The sequence below is a fragment of the Rana temporaria genome, chromosome 3 (genome assembly GCF_905171775.1).
Source record: "Rana temporaria chromosome 3, aRanTem1.1, whole genome shotgun sequence".
Lineage (NCBI taxonomy): Eukaryota > Metazoa > Chordata > Amphibia > Anura > Ranidae > Rana > Rana temporaria.
This window is the reverse complement of record NC_053491.1, coordinates 371322313-371342004: the sequence shown is the minus strand read 5'-3', so window position 1 is coordinate 371342004 and position 19692 is coordinate 371322313. Positions and strand designations below refer to the sequence as shown.

At 47.1% G+C, this 19692-nt stretch overlaps 1 protein-coding gene across 3 annotated transcripts in view; it reads left to right on the top strand.

The window, feature by feature from the left end:
• PIK3C2G (phosphatidylinositol-4-phosphate 3-kinase catalytic subunit type 2 gamma) overlaps window positions 1-19692 on the top strand; it is a 168250-nt gene that overhangs the window by 9117 nt on the left and 139441 nt on the right. For all 3 annotated transcript variants that reach the window (XM_040345483.1, XM_040345484.1, XM_040345482.1), the window contains exons 3-5: window positions 11189-11271; window positions 11708-11862; window positions 15914-16181. In XM_040345483.1, the coding sequence (XP_040201417.1) occupies window positions 11189-11271; window positions 11708-11862; window positions 15914-16181 (506 nt within the window). The remainder of the gene's footprint in view (window positions 1-11188; window positions 11272-11707; window positions 11863-15913; window positions 16182-19692) is intronic.

Sequence of the window (19692 nt, the reverse complement as noted above, 5' to 3'; positions counted from 1 at the left end):
TTATTATTTTTTTTATGACGAATTTCCCCACAAATCGCTATCGCACAATTCTGCAAGTGATTATAATTTATTATCGCTGTTTTCTAGCTGATCTAAAACCATTTTTGACATAAAGGGACACTTTTGGACAATCTACAGTTTTTAGGCAGAAAGAACAGTTTTTATTATATAAAAGAACATGTAGGGCACTGGGCAGACCACTAGGGACAAGGGGGGTGTGTATTTTTTACATACAGTACTGTAATCTATAAGATTACAGTATACTGTATGTATAGTGTTTGTTTACTTTTTTGAATTTGGCGCCGTTCTCCGCCCCCGTGCGTTGTAACGTCGCAGGGAATGGAGATCGGCGGCACACGGGGAGACTGTGAATCGAGCGAGGAGGACCCGCTCGCTCACACAGCGGGGTGGCATCGCTGGATCCAGGGACAAGGTGAGTAACTTGCCTGTGGATCCAGCGAGAAGGTAAGCCGTGCCGCTGCACACTCTGCACGTCCAGCCCGAGCGTGACTCGGGGATACCGATCCTATCATTGAAAACCAACCCCGAGTAACGCTCGGGTTTACCGCCAGGGAGGTTAAATAAAAACTATAAGAGGAGATTTACTAAAACTGGAGCTCTCAGAATCTGGTGCGACTGGACATGGCAGACAATCAGCTACTAACTTCAGCTTGTTCAATTAACCTCTTCAAACCGAACGCTTCCGGCCCTTTGGTTGTGATTGGCTGTCACAGCATTCACATGATTGGAAATCTCCCGATCACAAGTATGCATCAGGAGCTTTCCAGTACCCGACGGCTACCCAGCTGGGAGCACGCAGGGAGCACGCTCTCAGCACAGTCAGTTGTGTTAACAGCGCTGCATATTTGCGGTCACTGTGCGTTAAGGCCAATCTTTGACAATAAAACCTGGAAGCTGATTGGTTTCTATGCAGAGCTGCACCAGATTTTTCACTCTCCAGTTTTAGTAAATCAACCCCCCATAGTGTCATCTTAGTAAATGCACATTATGAGTGCTTATTGTAGCATTTATTCATCTTTAATATGACTTTCACATTTTACTTTAGTGCTGATCCATATTTCAAATGTACTGTCTGTATAATGCAACCAGCATCTTTGCTGAACTGATGACATAAGATCAACGTCCACGCATAGAGACTGAATTTTGTTTATTGAATCCATTTAATTCGGAACTGACCACAAATTTGCACTGTGAGATGAACAGTAAAGTGCAGTCACTAGGTGGGAAGCAGAGCCTGAATGACTTTAGCTGCCACATATACATCATTACATGATATACACAGAGACAAGCTGGAGTGGCGAAGGGTTAAAAGAGAAGTACCGTATTTATTGGGTTATAGCGCGCTCCCGCGTATAGCGCGCACCCCTAAAGTTGGCCAGAAATTCCTGTGGAAAAAAGGATTTTGTACTTACAGTTTTGGTGTCTTGCGCGGCGGCCTCGTCCGGTCCGGCGTCCGTCTGCGGCTTTGGGTGTCCTCTTCGTTGGGTTCGGCGTCCTTCTGCGGCGTCCTCCTCGCTCGTTTCCCGCTTTCCCGCGCCGAGTTTGAATACTGCGCCGGCATATACCGAGCCAGTACACTCGGGCAGGCTCGGCTACTGTCGCGCTCACGTCCTGTACGTCCAGGACGTGAGTGCGGGAGGAGCCGAGACTGCCCGACTATACACGAGTGTACTGCGCTCGGTATATGCCAGCGCAGTATTCAAACTCGGCGCGGGAAAGCGGGTATCGGCGTATATCGCGCACCCACGATTTTGCCCTGATTTTCAGGGCAAAAAAATGCGCGGTATACGCCGATAAATACGGTATGTAAAAGTTTTTTTTTTTTAATTATACTTGCCTAAGCAGACGCAGCATCGGTCCGAATACTACAACTGTCCCCCCGCCGGCTCTAAGACTGAGAACCGAGCGATCTAACACTGCTGATCACTCGGCTCTCAGATATCCCTGAGCAGAGAGCTGGTGACTATCGGCCCCCTGCACTCACTGGAGATTAAAAATAGACACACACCTGGTAGTGATAAACAAGTTGAATATATTAGCACGGTTTAAACTTAGCATATGGAAACTTACAACACTTAAACCTTGCTACAAATAACTAATACATTAGAAAATACAACCTTCAATATTTAGCAACTGCAGGTAAAGAAAGGGGCATAATCTATATGCGCTTAACACAGGCGCTGAGAGGGAGGAGAGAAGTCTTGCCAACTTCTCAGCTCCTGGGCCGCAAAAACCTTTGAGAGGCAAACACACAATGAAAAGGGTTACACAAGTACAGTAATCACAGTTATGTAATATTGTAGGTCCTGAGGTGAAGAAAGCTAGTGTCTTCTGCTAGCAAACGTTGGGGCCCTTTGTAAAGAGAGTAGGTTTAATCAATCAAAAGTGAGCCAGTAATCCTCTAGAAAATCCCGTTAGGTAGTGGTTTGTAAGAACAGAATGGCTAAAAGTGACAGCTGCAAACAAGCATCCTCTGACAGTAGAAAGGGGAATAGGTGTCTGCATGCAGTGTACTGAATGCGGAGGGAGCTGTTTTAAGCTCCCCGAGCACATGGGAATGGTGGCAGAGGGAGTTTCTAGGCCCCCTCGGTACTGCATGCTGCACACCTGTGGGAATTAGAAGGGCGTGTCCCGGTCTGATAGGGGGTGGTTTCCCCTCCCTAGCACACCTGAAAGGTAAGGGGCTTTATTACAGGCAGTCAGGGACCAATGACAGGCGAGCCATAGGTCACAGGGACGCAGGGAACTTTCTGGAAGGAAGGTAGTTGACTTAAGGCAGGAGCGAGCAAGCGTGGGCACCAGTGCCTCAGGAGCCATTACCTGGTTTTGAACTCCCGCGCCCCCGAGCTGCAATGAAGAGCCTGGTAAGAAGGATCCTTGAGAGAGCGGGCGCTGAAGACGGAGACGTTTGGATGGAGCAGTGTCTCTCTCTACCTCACTCCCAGGACACGCAGCGCGCAATAGCCTCTACAGACCGGAGCACGTCAGCTGGCTCTGCCTCCGTGCCCGCCTCCGGACTTGACGCACCAGTGACATCCTCCCCATGCTATTTTCCGCACCCATTGGACGGTTCAGCAGCAGGCTCATGGGGATTGGACGTTGGCAGTGTCAGTCAGCTGGCTGGCACACACATAGGCAGCATGGAGGAGGAGGCGCCTCCGGCCTTTCCAGCCCTCACGGACAGAGCAGAACCTTCACCACTGAAGCGGAGGAAGTCTAATAGACTTCCCGCTGCCAAAGCAGTCGCCACGGCACCTCCGGCCAGGGGGTCACAGAGAGGAAGAAACGGAGGGGGACAGCGGGGGGGCCGCGCCAAGCAGTCGGGCCCCCCCTCCTAATGATAGTGCAACATCCAGTGTTTTTTCCCAACAGGTTCCAGCACAGGCGGCACTCGCTGCAGACACAGGAAGACCCATGCTGCTGGCTTCTCCCGGCAGCGGCATCAGCAGGTCATGGAACGCAGCTGGGTCCATGGGAGCACCCAGCACACAGACAGCGTTTCAACCACAGCAAATCCCAGTGATATGTGCCCAGACGGTCCCTGCGTCAGGTCCAGGTAATGAAAATCTGTCTCAGTTACAGCTGCTAACTTCCCTTACTGCTTCTTTGTCTTCTATCATTGCTGGTATGTCTCCTAACTTACCTGTTTCTCAGAACTGTTCTGCAGCCACTGTTTGGGCCAACCAAGAGGAAGGTAGGAGCGGCCTGGGGTTGAGTGGAAGTGTATCACAACCTTTGCATGTCAGTGGGATGGATATACCAGTGAATGTACCTGAAATTTGTGCTAGGGAAGCTCTGCCTTGCACACTGTCACCTTTAGGTTACCACCTAACTGCAGCCACAAAAGATAAAATTGTCAAGGGTGATTTTGTTGACCTTTTGTCACTTTTACCTTCAGCAAAGGAGTCAGTGTTCTGGGAAAAAACGGAGGAGAGGGAAGGGGATAGGCGCAGGCCAGTGGCAAGAACCTTTAATAACTGGTTACAGGCTTTTCTGATTTACTCTAGTGTAATATGCGAGAAGTACCCTGATAAAAGTGTGGGTTTGATGCAACATATGGATATAGTTTTGGAAGCGTATAAGAATTTTGGTGGTGTCTCATGGTTCTCATACGATGAGTCGTTTAGACAAAAATTATCTGTTCACCCCAATCTACAATGGGGATCAAAAGACATTGGGTTGTGGCTGAACCTTTTTCTGCCTCAGAGAGGGTTCACCCTCAGGCCCCAGTCACCAAATGCGGGCGCTCCAGCCGCCTCTTATAGAAAAGGAATATGTTTTTCCTTTAACGATTCCCAGTGCAAGTTCCCGGGCACTTGCAGGTATAGGCATGAGTGCGCATTTTGCGGGGGGACTCACCCGGTCGCTAAATGCTTTAAAAAAATGGCAGTTGCCAACCAGCCACAATACAGGGAGTCCTTTCCGAAGAGCGGCATCCCCGGTGAAGTTGCAAGAAATGCTCCCGTGGCTCCTAATCTACACAGACAGGCAGACAGCCCAGCTACTATGTGAAGGTTTCAAAGAAGGTTTTAGACTCCCCCCTTTTGAAGGGCAGGGTTGCATAGTGGGAAAAAATTTGAAGTCAGCAACAGACTTCCCTGAAGTAGTTAGGGAAAAAATTTTCAAAGAGCTCAGGGAAGGTAGAATTTCAGGCCCTTTTCTGCACCCCCCGTTTAAGGACTTCAGGGTCTCCCCTCTTGGGGTGGTCCCCAAAAAAGAAGTAGGGTCCTTCAGGTTGATCCACCACCTGTCTTCTCCGGTGGGGGATTCCCTTAACGATCAAATTAGCGAAGAAATGTCATCGGTAAATTATCTAACATTCGATGACGCTTTAAAAAAACTACGCTTGCTGGGTAAGGGTTCCTTTCTGGCTAAGGCAGACATTCAATCTGCTTTTCGTTTATTACCAATTAACCCTTTGTCCTTCAATTCATTAGGTTTTGTTTTTGACGATTGTTTTTTCTTTGACCGTTGCCTCCCAATGGGCTGCTCCCTCTCCTGCAGCTATTTCGAGTCATTTGCCACATTCCTGGAATGGGTAGTGCAGAAACAATCTGGCTCAACCTTCCTGGTTCACTACTTAGATGATTTTCTTTTCCTTGGGAGGTCGTTTGCTGACTGCATGAAGGTACTGAATTCTTTTTTGGAAATATGTAAGGCATTCAATATCCCTTTAGCGCACGAGAAGACGTTGTATCCGTCAACACGGCTAGTTTTCTTGGGAATAACAATTGACACCTTAGCAATGGAATTTGAGCTTCCTGCTGAGAAGGTGTCTCAATTAAGGGACAATTTGTTCAGAATGATCAGAAAAAAGAAGGTCATTCTGAAGGAAGTTCAAAAATTGCTGGGGATGCTGGCGTTTGCATCAAGGGTTCTTCCCGTCGGTCGGATTTTTTCAAGGCGTCTCTACCTGGCGATTTCGGGTTTCAAATCCCCCACGTCTCACATCAGAGTCTCTTCGGAGATAAGAGAAGACCTCTTGGTATGGTCACAGTTCTTAGAAAAATTCAATGGAAGAGCAGTTTTCCAGTCTGAATTTGTGACTGATCGGGATTACAGTTTGTTTACAGACGCAGCGGGTTCAGTGGGTTTTTCAGCCCTGTGGAAAACCCATTGGTGCGCTTCATTGTGGCATCCCAGCTGGCGTAAGAAAGGGCATACGAAAAACATAGTTATTCTGGAGCTCTTTCCCATTGTGGTCGCACTAGAGTTATGGGGCGACCATTTCAGGAACAAAAGAGTTATGTTCAGCACAGACAATAAAGGGGTGCTTTTCGCGATAAATTGCTTATCGTCCAAATCCCCCCCGGTCATCTCCCTGATTCGTTACTTAGTTTTTAAGTGTTTGAGTTTAAACATTTGGATAAAAGCCCGTCATATTCCAGGTAAGCTGAATGATATAGCGGACTCTCTCTCCCGGTTACAGATGGAGAGATTCAGGTCTCTGTTACCAGCCGCGGACGAGAGGGGGATCCAGTGCCCAGCACACCTGTGGGATCTGATATAGACTTTGTGCGTTTGAATATAGTAAAATCCATCGCCCCAGCTACAATGTCTGCATATTCCTCAGCATGGAGGTTGTGGTTGGCCCATTTGGCCTCGATGAGGGAACATCAGCTGGCATTTTCCGAAAAATTGGTGCTATCTTTTCTGAACAAATTAATGGCTGGTAACCTGTCATGGTCCCAGGTTAATAAAATCCTGGCCGGGATCTCTTTTTTCGGCAAATTGAATAACTTTCCTCCTTGCTCCTCTTTCTTTTCGGTTCACCAGGCATTAAAAGGCTACAGGAAAGGCTCCCAGAATAGGGACAATAGAATGGCAGTTACTCCTCCCTTGCTTACCAAATTATGCTCGGCGGTCGGGGCTATATGTTTTTCGCGCTACGAAGCGTCTCTTTTTCGTGCTCTTTTTTCTCTTCTTTTTTTCGGAGCGTTCAGGATATCGGAGCTAGTCGCTCCCAATAAGAAATCGGAGTCCAACTTTAAATTTGAGCATATGATTTGGGGCATTTCGCGTTTTTCTATATTTGTACCGAGGTCAAAAACTGATCAGATGGGAAAAGGGACCTGGCTAACGCTGCATGCTTTGCCAGAGTCTCCTATCTGCCCGGTCAAACTAGTCGGGCAGTTCTTGCAAGTTAGAGGGGTAGAAAGGGGGTCATTCTTTATCCACGACAATGGCACCCCGTTGTCCGTGTACCAGTTCAACGCGGTTTTTCGGAAATGCTTGGCTACACTAGACTTGGGGGGGTTTCCTCTCTCGTCACACTCCTTTAGGATAGGTGCGGCCACAGAGGCAGCTAGGCTTGGTTTGGATGTCGTTAGCATTAAGCGCATTGGTAGATGGCAGTCAGATGCCTATAAGCTTTACATTCGCCCTCACTGTCCAATTTAATTTCTAGGTCAAGCTTTATCAGTATGGATTGTAGGCCACTCCTACATATTTTGGGCGGAAAGAAGAGCTTCGCGACGAGTCTATACCGGAAGCTTAAATTTTGATCCCAAGTGGGTGAACATTTGTTGGCACGGAAGAAGGGGTATGGTATGGCATAACCTATTTGATGAATTAAGTTTATTGTTTCAGTCAATGCCAATCCCGGACGTTTTGATTCTCCACCTCGGTGGAAATGACATAGGGAAAAGGAAAACCCTGGATCTGATTCTTCAGATCAAATATGATTTAAGTCAATTTAAACTTTCATTTCCTGAGGTTCAGTTGGTCTTCTCAGAGATAGCCCCAAGACTTATTTGGCTGAACTCCCCTTTAGAAAGAGTTAGAAAGAGGATAAACAGAGCGGTAGCTAAGTTCATGCCCGAGATCGGGGGATTATCCTTCCGTCATGTAGATTTAGAAGGGGGGTTGGTCGGCCTCTTCAGGATGGACGGGATTCATCTCTCAGAGGTTGGGCTCGACATATTTAACAATGATTTGCAGAGCATGGTGGAGTTGGCCGCGAGGTTGGGTGGTTGGGCCGGTGTCGTTTCTAGGGTGCTACCCAGAAACGGGTCCGGCTAGTGGGGATGGTTATAATAATGAGTTAATACCCAACCTGAGCCGTATGGCTAGGTTGATGACTACTGTTGGTTCAAGTTAACAAGTGTTTGATGGTTGTACATACAATGGTTGTATGAGTAATAAAGTTGTTGAATTAATAAAATGATGATACCAGTAATAAAGGCCTGCGGCCAAGTTTAACCCACCACATGTCTCTTGGTCGTTAATGAATAGGTTTATTCTGCATACAGTCCCATGAATGCGGAGGGAGCTGTTTTAAGCTCCCCGAGCACATGGGAATGGTGGCAGAGGGAGTTTCTAGGCCCCCTCGGTACTGCATGCTGCACACCTGTGGGAATTAGAAGGGCGTGTCCCGGTCTGATAGGGGGTGGTTTCCCCTCCCTAGCACACCTGAAAGGTAAGGGGCTTTATTACAGGCAGTCAGGGACCAATGACAGGCGAGCCATAGGTCACAGGGACGCAGGGAACTTTCTGGAAGGAAGGTAGTTGACTTAAGGCAGGAGCGAGCAAGCGTGGGCACCAGTGCCTCAGGAGCCATTACCTGGTTTTGAACTCCCTCCCCCCCTCCCTTGTCGCGGCCTAAATTATTACGTGGTTCCGGTTGGTTTTGTGAATAAACAACTGGGGATGGTTATAATAATGAGTTAATACCCAACCTGAGCCGTATGGCTAGGTTGATGACTACTGTTGGTTCAAGTTAACAAGTGTTTGATGGTTGTACATACAATGGTTGTATGAGTAATAAAGTTGTTGAATTAATAAAATGATGATACCAGTAATAAAGGCCTGCGGCCAAGTTTAACCCACCACATGTCTCTTGGTCGTTAATGAATAGGTTTATTCTGCATACAGTCCCATGTACTGTGCTAAGAAAGATGTTGGGTTTACATCCGCTCACCAATCCTCTGGGTGATGACACAACGGAAGTCCCAAATGGTGGTTCAGGCTCCTGGCAATGTTGTAAGGCACTGGATCACCTCCTGTCGACTGATCAGGATGGTTTTTAGCTGAACTGGCAGAGTGATGGGAAAATAGCCAACATGACACCTGGATGGGTCTTGTGATCCCCGAAGCGGCGCGTGGGTTGTCTCCGTTGGGCTAGATGGCGCTGAGTTGCTTTGCAGGGTCCCTGGGCTGAATGGTGGAGGACCGTGTGGGTGACACTGTTCATGGCTCCTTTATCCTCAGTCTGTTGGCAGCAGTCTCTGGAAAAGCATGTCTCTCTCTCAGATGCTGGTAGGCAGTGTGGCTCTCTCTCTCTTAGGTGGAGTTCCACCACACAGTCCCATCACCTCACCACTCCTGTCCTCTATCCGCTCTCCTCACGGTAACTCTCCCCGATAGTTGGGTGGTCACATGAAAAACATGACTTTCTCTCCCTCTGTTGGGTGGTCACACAGTCCCTGGTGTCAACGTGTGTCTTGCCTCAATCAGATGCTGGTACCTCAGACCGTTCTCCTCACTCTCCTCAGACAGTCCTCCTCAGATCTTCTGACAGCACTCTCTCTGTAGTGCTGTGTGGAAAACCTGTCTCTCTCTTTCTATCATCTCAGCACTTCACTCTCTTCAGTCTCCTGTCAGCACTCTCTCTGTAGTGGAAAAACTGTCTCTTTTTTTTTTTTTCTCTCACCTCAGCACTCCCCTCTCTTCATTTACCTCAGCACTTCCTGAAACTCCCCTTTTCCCAGTGTGCTTTGTGTTTCTGAGTTTTCTGGAAGGACAAGTCCATCTCTCTGTCTGCATCTTGTGGCCAAAAGGAGAAATCGCATTACAACATGCCTTCTACAATTGAATGATTGAATCAGCACATATTCAACTCATTTACTAAGCTAATTCAAAATTTAGACCTGAAACAGACCAAAAGACACACAGGGCTCCTGTGCAAATTCGCACCGGAGCCGCAGCAGAGATATGTGAACCAGTCACAATATCCTGCTATTGCGAATTTGATGCAGTGATCTCCGCATCCAATTCGCAATACAGCGAAACCTTGGATTGCGAGCATAATCCGTTCAAGGAAAATGCTCGTTATCCAAAGTACTCGCATATCAAAGTGAGTTTCCCCATAGAAGTCAATGGAAACAAAAATAATTCATTCCTCATTGACTTCTATGGCATGGAATACCACATGTTGCCAGAGGTGGGGGGGGGCGCCGGAGAGCCTTGGAAACACTCGGAAAGACCCAGGGACAACTCGGCTGAACTCGGAACGGAGTATTTCCAAGTTTTTCCAAGTATTACCGAACGCCTCCACTCTGCTCCAGCGCCCCCGCACCTCAGGCCAAATGCGGTACCGCACACCGCTGTGGCTTGAATTCTGCTCAGTTTGCGAGACAACATTCGCAAACTGAGTTAGGATTTGAAAAAAAAAGTGCTTGTATTGCGAAGCGCTCGTTAACCGCGTTACTCGCAATCCGAGGTTTCACTGTAGTGTGAACCCTGTCTTATGCCACGAACACGCGGGCCGGATTTACGACGGGAAAAGTTCCCGTCGGAAATCCGAGAACCTGCTCGGTTCAGTCTTTCCCCTGCACACGGCCGGTTTTCCCAACAGGAAAACTGCAATGAAGCTTTGGCTGGGAATCCCGGCCGTGTGCATGCTCCATCGCAGTTTTTCCCATAGGAAAACCGCCGGGAAAACTGTTTCTCTTGTTTTGTCCGGTGGTTTTTGCCCAGTTTTCCCGTCGGAAAAACTGCGAGGAGCATACACGCGGCAGGGATTCCCGGCCAAAAGCTCTCCTCACAGTTTTCCCTTCGGGACAACTGATCGTGCGTATGAGGCATAAGTAAATCAACCCTAATGTGTCTCAAGTTGACCATACACTGATCAAACTATAGCCAGTTTAGCAGGGATTGGCTGAATTTCAGTCAGTGTGTAGTTGTGCCCATTTCACATAAGTCAATGATTTGATCAACTTCTGTCGACACAGGTTGGAAATATTTTCTCTGCATTTAACAAAACATGTTGCTAACATTTCTTCTTGATATTTAGCCAATCAGCTGGAGTGGCTGATCACTGTATTCTGACAGGGACGGGTACAGATGTCAAATTACAATGTTCCGGCAGGGTGAATTCCTCCATCCACCTTTTTTGTTGTGGATGGAGGAAACTGTTAGTTCTTTTTCATTCAGCCCGGTGTATGGCCAGTTTAAGAACCTCAGTGGAAACCACTGTACCTACCTTCAATGTACTATATGTTCTTACATGTCTAACTTCCCCCTAGTGTATGTGGGCAGTTTAAACCAGGAGATAAAGCAAATCATCTTCTGCCAGCATTAGGCCTCATTCACATGGGCACTGAAGCCTGTACAATGAGCCATTTATTTACATGTCTGGAGCCACCTGGATCTGCATGCAGGCAGCCTATGCTAGTGAATGGAGACTCAGAGGCTGTATAGACACAGCTACATACCTAAATCTGACTGGCATATGGGGGTTCAAGTGTGCCCATTTCACGCTGTATTGGCATCGGCGCCTGTGTGAATGGGGCCTATACCAGTGGGATAATCTAAAATCACGCATGATTTCATTTGTATTCCCCATCAGACTGCTGAGCTAATCACACTGAATAAAACATTTTGTATCATTTTTATATGATGACCGTTATTGTGAAATTTACTGATCGTTCAATTCATTTCACTTTAGATAACTGACTGGAAAATTCAAATCCTGGAAACGTCCTCAGATAGAAATACAGCGTTCATTGCGTTCTGTGAGACCGTAAAACTGTATGTACACAAGAACTTCACTATTATATTTGTATCATTTAATCAATCTACTGTACTGTATTATCCATGTGTGATTCCATTGTTTTATTATCACTGTATGAATGTTCTCTGTACACCACTTTGGAATATGTCAGAGGTATATAAATGTATAATAATAGTGTGTGACTATGGTGGGACAGTAGAGTGTAAGCTTCCCTGGTGCAGAAACTGATGTGATTGGTTCAGTGTTCTCTGTACGGCCCTGTTGTATAATAATACAAATAATGATAAAAGTGTGTGACTGTGGTTGGGTGGGTGTGTAAGCTCCTCCGGTACAGAAACTGATGTGACTGGCTCATTATTCTTAAGTAATTTTACTATTATATTGCCATATTTTTGTTCCTCGCAGTCTTGGGATCTGGCACTTGGGTCACTTGTGTTATTTCCTCTCTCTTAGTATACGAAGCAAATTCAGTGCGGCAGACACTGCTTCGAATTCTGGCAGATTGTGGAGTGTTGCCATTCCCTTTCCGGATGAGGTGGAAGATTCTGAGGTGGAAATTTCTGTCTATGTGGAAAATCTCCAGGCTCCCCTCTTGCTTCTTCATAGAGGTCAGTAATCTGATGAGGGAGATGTTTATAGATCATCATTGAACAAGAAAGGATGGGTAATCCACACTCATCACATGATAAGCTTGTATTAGAATTAATAGCCAGGAAAGGAGGAAAACGCTTCCCATTCACTGTAGTCAGGGCTGCTGTTAAAAACCATGGGGCCCCATACAGCCAACCTGACAGGGCCCCGAATTATCACAGTTTACTATACTTCAGTTATGAATGAACGCAGTGAGTGACTAGTACTGATCACTCATTGGGGGTTATTTACTAAAGGCAAATCCACTTTGCACTGCAAGTGCACTTGGAAGTGCAGTCGATCTAGATCAGAGGGGGACACGCAAGGAAAATAGAAAACAGCATTTTAGCTTGCACATGGCTGGATGGTAAAATCAGCAGAGCTTCCCCTCATTTCAGATCTACCCCTCAGATTTACAGCGAGTGAGTGAGAAACTTGTAAAGCGCAACACATGCGAACTGAATCGCCTCTGGGCGCTGTATCCATTTCATGGGTAAGGAACCCCTTGACCCAGAGATGGGTTTTAATCTTTCTCCTGAAGGCCAAGTGGTCCGACTCCAGTCGGATGGTGGTTGGTAGTGCATTCCACAGCCGAGGTCCCTGGACTGCAAATCTTCGATCTCCTTTGGACTTGTATCTGGCTTTGGGTATCTGGAGTAGGTTTTAATTGGTGGATTGCAGAATGCGATTGGGGTTATGGGCTTTTATTTTTTCGCATAGACGTTGCCTTGAATACACTTATGTATTAGGCAGAGTGCCTTGAAAGTGATTCTGTCTTTTACTGGCAACCAATGAAGGGATCTCAGTGAAGGTGAGATTGATTCCCATGGTTTTTTTTCCAGTCACTAGTCGAGCGGCCGTATTTTGAACGACTTGCAGACGAGTGATTTGATATTTGGGAAGTCCTAGATAGAGGGCTTTTGCGTAGTCAAGTCTGGAATTGATGATTGTTCCCACCACGACTGCAATGTCCTCTTTCGGGATAAAGGGCGTGAGTCTGCGTAGTAGGCGCAGCAGATGGTGGGATCCGCTGACTACTGACCCTATTTGTGCATCCATTGTCATGTAGGTATCGAAAATGACTCCGAGACTTTTGACTTTGGTGCTAGGGGTGATCGTTTTACCCAGAGTGGGCGGGGGAGTCCATGTTGACGCGGGGTGATTTTTCCGGTTGGCGTGAAACAGGAGAAGTTCTGTTTTTGAACCGTTGAGTTTAAGATAACTGTTTGTCATCCAGTTATCTATCAAAGTAAGGCATTTCTCTAGTCCAAGAGAATGATCCTTTTTGTTGCAGATGCGGAAATACAGTTGAGTGTCGTCTGCATAGGAGTGGTAAAGTAACTTCTGGTTACTGATGATTTCAAAGAGAGGGTGAAGATAGATATTAAACAGTACGGGCGACAAGGGAGATCCCTGAGGGACTCCGCATGATACCGTACGTTTTTCAGAAGTGAAAGACCCCAGTTTCACTATTTGTGATCGGTTTTCCAAGAAGGAGGAGAACCAGGATAAAACACCTTCAGCGACTCCGGCTACTTCAGCTAGCCTAGCCAGTAGTAGTCCGTGGTCTACAGTGTCAAAAGCCGCGCTTAGGTCCAGCAGTATCAGGAGACAAGATTCTCCTTTGTCTGCGGCCTCTAGAGCGTCATCCCATATTTTGAGCAGCGCCGTTTCTGTTCCGTGACCCGGACGGAAGCCTGATTGAAACGGGTCAAGCGACTGCACTTTCAAGTGCACTTGCAGTGCAAAGTGGATTTGCCTTTCGTAAATAACCCCCATTGTGTTCATTCGGGAAAGGAAGGGGCTGGTAAATACGACACATTTATCGGACCATTCCCCCACTCTTCATCCTGTTGTAAGCTTGCAGCTGCTTGAGGAGGGAAACCAAAAGCACTGCCGGGGTAGGGGGCCTGGGGTAAGGGCACAGGGAAGCACATCAGTGCTGTGTGTGGGGGGGGGGTGACACAAATGACTGTTACCAATCCCCTGTATGTCTCTCTCTGTAGCAGCTGAAAACCAGCAGGAGGGAGAGGAGAAGATATAAGCTTTCAGAGAGAGCCATACAGGGGATCGGTTCCAGTAATTCCCCCACCTGTGCCATGCCGATCAACTTCCTTGCCCAAATCCAAATCACCCTGCTACCTGGGCCTCCCACTGGCCTGGGCCCTGTACAGGAGGACTGGTGGTACCCCCTTATCAACAGCCCTGACTGTAGTTCCCAGTGATTACCAGTGCACAGGTCATTGACTTTCATAGAATAGCTAAGAGCTGTGTGAGGCTTTGTCTTTCACAAGATGGTGGTGGAGAGAGGCTGTCCTAGAGATCTGTTAATCATCTGGGGATATCCTGGGCAGCTCCTTCCCCTAAGTATCTATGGCTAAAGCTGGCCATACACAATTTCCTTTAGATATACCTTCAACTATGTAGTATGAGGCAAGAAAAAATCCCACTGGTAGCGCTACACCATAAAAACGATAATACACAGTGTTCTGTGTAGTAAAAAGATAACACAGAAACCCTCCCGTGCAGCTGTCAACCACTTGAGAACATGGGCAATACACACTAAAACAAAAAATACAGCACTCAGGGGTTGGGTAAATATCACTTTATAGTCTTAAAATTGGTAAAATGCGTATACATGAACTGAAAAAGTAATAAGCAGATGGCAAACAGTTAATAAAAAAATAATAAAATCTAATGAACAGTCCCCAGCACATGTACAGAAGTCGTGTGGTGATAGTGGGATAGAAACCAAAAATCACTTCTGGGAGGATGTTGAGAGAACTTCCAACTGGTGTACATACGGTGGTATGTGGAGGTGATACAATACCTCAGCAGCCGTTTATGTGCCTCTATGCAGGGAGATGGAATCAAGCAGTGGAGGGGTGACATCCACGCTGGAAGTAAACGTTGGTGCTGTTCACATGCAGAGGGAGATATTGCTGTAAATCCAAACCAACAGGGAGGCCGATGAGAGCGGGATATCTCCTCGCGACGAAGGTGTAGGGCAGCGGGGAAGATCCTGGATGGGAACCACCGAGCCAGTACAAGGACGCCGCCGCGTCAGTCAAAGGCGAGGAGGGAGGGGCGGAATCTCCGCTGAGTCACACAAAGTCTTTGACAAAGCGTCTGGCACGCGAAACATGTCAGTCACGGCTCACCCCCATCTCGTTTGATGCTCCCACTTGTACACAGAAGCCTGTCATGATACACTGACATTCTGACATTCTGGGAATTTCTCTAGTGACGCCAGCGCTTCTACCATTACTGCTCGTTTGTCTCTTCCACTGATTGGCCCCTGGAGTCACATGATTCCTGAGGGACAAGGTCCGGACACCACTCCCTTCCTCTTTGTGTGACTCAGCGGAGATTCCGCCCCTCCCTCCTCGCCTTTGACTGACGCGGCGGCGTCCTTGTACTGGCTCGGTGGTTCCCATCCAGGATCTTCCCCGCTGCCCTACACCTTCGTCGCGAGGAGATATCCCGCTCTCATCGGCCTCCCTGTTGGTTTGGATTTACAGCAATATCTCCCTCTGCATGTGAACAGCACCAACGTTTACTTCCAGCGTGGATGTCACCCCTCCACTGCTTGATTCCATCTCCCTGCATAGAGGCACATAAACGGCTGCTGAGGTATTGTATCACCTCCACATACCACCGTCTGCTTATTACTTTTTCAGTTCATGTATACGCATTTTACGCATTTTACCAATTTTAAGACTATAAAGTGATATTTACCCAACCCCTGAGCGCTGTATTTTTTGTTTTAGTATGTAGTATGAGGGCCTGGCTGATTACAAATTGAAAGTGTTCGGACCTCATATTATATGGTTTTGGTAAATCTAAAGCAAAATTGTACAAGAAAATTGTATAATGTATGGCCAGCCTTACATCATGTAGAGTCCCACACAACTGATCCCTGTACTTTAAAGTTAATAAGCAGTGATCTGGGAATCATCGTAAATCTTCCCCCTTCCCAAGTGAATGATAAAACCATGGAAGATTAATTGGGTGAATTTTCTTTTTCAGACACAGTGCGGGTAGAAGAACTAATTTCTGATATTCTCCATAAATTGTCCAAATCTGGCTCTTCTCTGTACCCGTCTCTACACATGCCGGATTACATTCCTCAGACTCAATATTACCTGGACCGGAATCCAGCACCTAATCTGCAACCACCATCACAGAGCATGTACCCAGTCCTGGACTCTCTGCTACAGACACAGGAATCTCTGCCGGACCCCAAAAGGAAAGCTGGCTTTCTTCAGATCTGTGGCCGGGATGATTATCTACAGAGGTAAGGTTCCGCCAAAACTCAAATCTTCCTCTATTGAGGGAGCAACAGACACTGGGGTAAAACAGATATTTTCTATATAGACTTGTGTGTTGGATGGTTGCCTAAAGAAAAAATTGTAAACTTAGGCTAAGTACAGTACACACTGCGAGCCTTTTTTCAATCAACCACCATGCTGCATGAATAAAAAAAAAAAACTCACAGTGCAGTGAATTCCCCCCCACTGCACTGATGGGACTCCTTCGCCTATCAAAATTCCCTGATCAGCGCTGCAGCCATTGGCTGCAGAAGCTGATCAAATGCTGGCTTTCCAGCATTTGACAGTAAACAGTCTGACTGTCTTTGGTTGAAATCAAAATTTTGCTGGTTTCTCAATCTATGTGTACCCAGCTTAAAAAACATGTTTTTCCTTTAGTGACCCTTTAAGCCTCCAGATGAATACTGGAAGCACAGTCTAGCTAAAAAAAATTAATGTAGACATTGTTTACTGCGCCTTTCACCCTACCACCTTCTGTCTGTCATCTGATGATTCTGGAACTTGCCTGTTGTTGATCTGAAACATCCACCTTGGTGCTGCTCACTGTGCATTTTCACAACTAGATTTAATCCTTAAGCCTAGGTTCACATTGGAGCGATTTGTCATGCGATTTGAGAGATCAAATCACATGACAAGTCGCAGCCTATTGGCGGCAATGGCACTGTTCCAATCGGTGCGACACTGATTTTGCGGCGCCGCACCGATTTTGCAAAAGTAGTTCCTGCACTACTTTTGCCGATTTCAGGTGCGATTTCTATAGACATCTGTGTCTGAAGCCAAGTCAAGTAGCACCTGAAATTGCGCTGACCTTGCTACTTTGAAATCGTGCTACTTCAAGTAAAGTAGCACGATTTCAAAGTAGCATTAGGCTCCATTCACATCTCCGCGACAAGCAACGCTGTGGATAGTTTATCTTTTTTTTTTTTTTTTTCAAATTCTTCCCATTGCGGTCAATGGGCGAACGCCAATGTCGCCTGAAAAAAAGGGTCCGGGACTTTTTTTCAGGCGACAGGCATACGGCGTCTATGAGATGTGAACCATCTCCATAGACAGCAATGGGAATTTCCCCCTCTAGCGACACAAGCGTCCGGCGTCGGGCGTTTTGTCGCCTAGATGTGAATGGAGACTAAGTGTGAACCAGGGCTAAAGGCTAAATGTGATTAGTAAGAACTGATAAAAAAGCAGAGAGAGGTTTTCGAGCACAGGCTCAGGAAGTATACTCCTACTGCTTCAATAAGGTGTTCTGTGTATCCTGGGATTTAGGAAGTCCATAGATGAGTCGATTTTTTTCATTCAACCAGTGGGTCGACTGGTTCGATTCAGCCATCCACACGCTTGATGTGGAATCCTCTCTGATGAGATATTGTATTCTGATAGCAGAGAAACTTCCCTGCTGTCAGAATACACTGATCTGTGTTGCAGACTAAAGCTTATAGTGCTGATCCAGTGGGGAAAATCTGACAGAGCGGATGTACAGAAGTCGCAGAGTGCCTGTCTCCATATGGTATATATCAGAATGGCATGTTTGTCTAGCTGCTCCCTTCCTTCCTTATTTGTCACTGGTTGTCAAGGACACTATCTGCTTGTGATTGACAGTAGGCTGTGGGCATATTCTATAGCCAATAGCAAGCTGCCCACTGTGTCTGTGTGACAGCTGCAGTGGTTGGTTGGGAGCTCAGGTGCACTGAGCATAGAGTGGTCATATGGGCACACTGTGTGCCTTCACACAACAAATGTTAGTGCTTGCTTCAAATTCATGTACCTGTTTCCATTTACCTTTGTCAACAGGGGCATTGTTTAACATAATTGACAATGAAACAACATTGCTGGATGACGTGATTAAAATTGTAGGACACACACCTCCACATCCACTGGGCCAGGGTCTTTGTCCCTATTAACATGGCCAGGTATTTTCCCAATGTAGAGGGCATGTGGCCTGGTATTAGGGTTGCCACCTGTATGGGATTCACCCGGACAGTCCAGGTTTTGAATCGTCTGGGTTTCAGTCCCCCTGAAACCTGGACACATTATTCAGACAGGAATGTAGCTTAGAACAGAGCCTGACAGGAGGGTGAGGGAGCACTATACGCCCCACATTATATTCTCTTTGGAGCACCCAAAGGAGTCCCAGGTCTGTTATCCCATAGTGCAGGGGTCGTCAACCCCCGGTCCGAGGCCCACTACCGGCCGTGGCCCTTCTGCAGGCGGGTCACGGGTGCGGGCGGGCCGTCAAGAGACATGCTGGGCTGCCGGCATTAGAGCGCTGGGTGGATGGAAGAAGTGAGCAGGTGGGCAAGCAGAGATATCATCTCTCTCCGCCCCCTGCATCGCCGCTCTTCTGCCCTCAAAGCCAGTGCTCTGCCTCAGTGTTGGAGGTTAGGCGGGAAGTAGAGAGATGACATCATCTCACACTGCCTGCCCCGCATCGCCGCTCTCCTTGGCATAATTTTCTTCCACGCAGCCGGTCCCCGGTGCCAAAAAGGTTGGGGACCACTGCCATACTGTACACCAAAAATTTTTAAAAATCCAAAGCGAATAGAAGAAGGAAAGTCACCGCTCCAGGTGGGTCTACTATATGGTCATGCACTGGTACAGGATTCCAAGGGTGCTGGCGGTGCACTAGGCAAGCATAAAGGTTGAATGAAGGATGGATGGCCGCACTCCAAAAACCGTACAGGTTGTCTTTTATTAAATGAACAGCAAAAGCATTACCAGATCACAGCAACAGAAACAGGGGACAGCCGACATTTCGCACAAAATCAGTGCTTATTCATGGCTGATGGAACTGACTTGGGAACTGACTTGGGAACTGACTTGGAAAGTGACTTGGAAAGTGACTTGGGAACTGACTTGGAAAGCGACTTGGGAACTGACTTGGGAAGTGACTGAGGAACTGACTTGGGAACTGACTTGGAAAGTGACTTGGGAACTGACTTGGAAAGTGACTTGGGAACTGACTTGGAAAGTGACTTGGGAACTGACTTGGAAAGTGACTTGGGAACTGACTTGGGAACTGACTTGGAAAGTGACTTGGGAAGTGACTTGGGAAGTGACTTGGGAAGTGACTTGGGAACTGACTTGGAAAGTGACTTGGAAAGTGACTTGGGAACTGACTTGGAAAGTGACATGGCAACTGACTTGGGAATTGACTTGGAAAGTGACTTGGGAACTGACTTGGAAAGTGACTTGGGAACTGACTTGGAAAGTGACTTGGGAACTGACTGGTGAACTGACTGGGGAACTGACTTGGAAAGTGACTGAGGAACTGACTTGGAAAGTGACTTGGAAAGTGACTTGGGAACTGACTTGGAAAGTGACTGAGAAACTGACTTGGGAACTGATTTGGGAAGTGACTTGGGAAGTGACTTGGAAAGTGACTTGGGAACTGACTTGGGAACTGACTTGGAAAGTGACTTGGGAACTGACTTGGAAAGTGACTTGGGAACTGACTTGGAAAGTGACTTGGGAACTGACTTG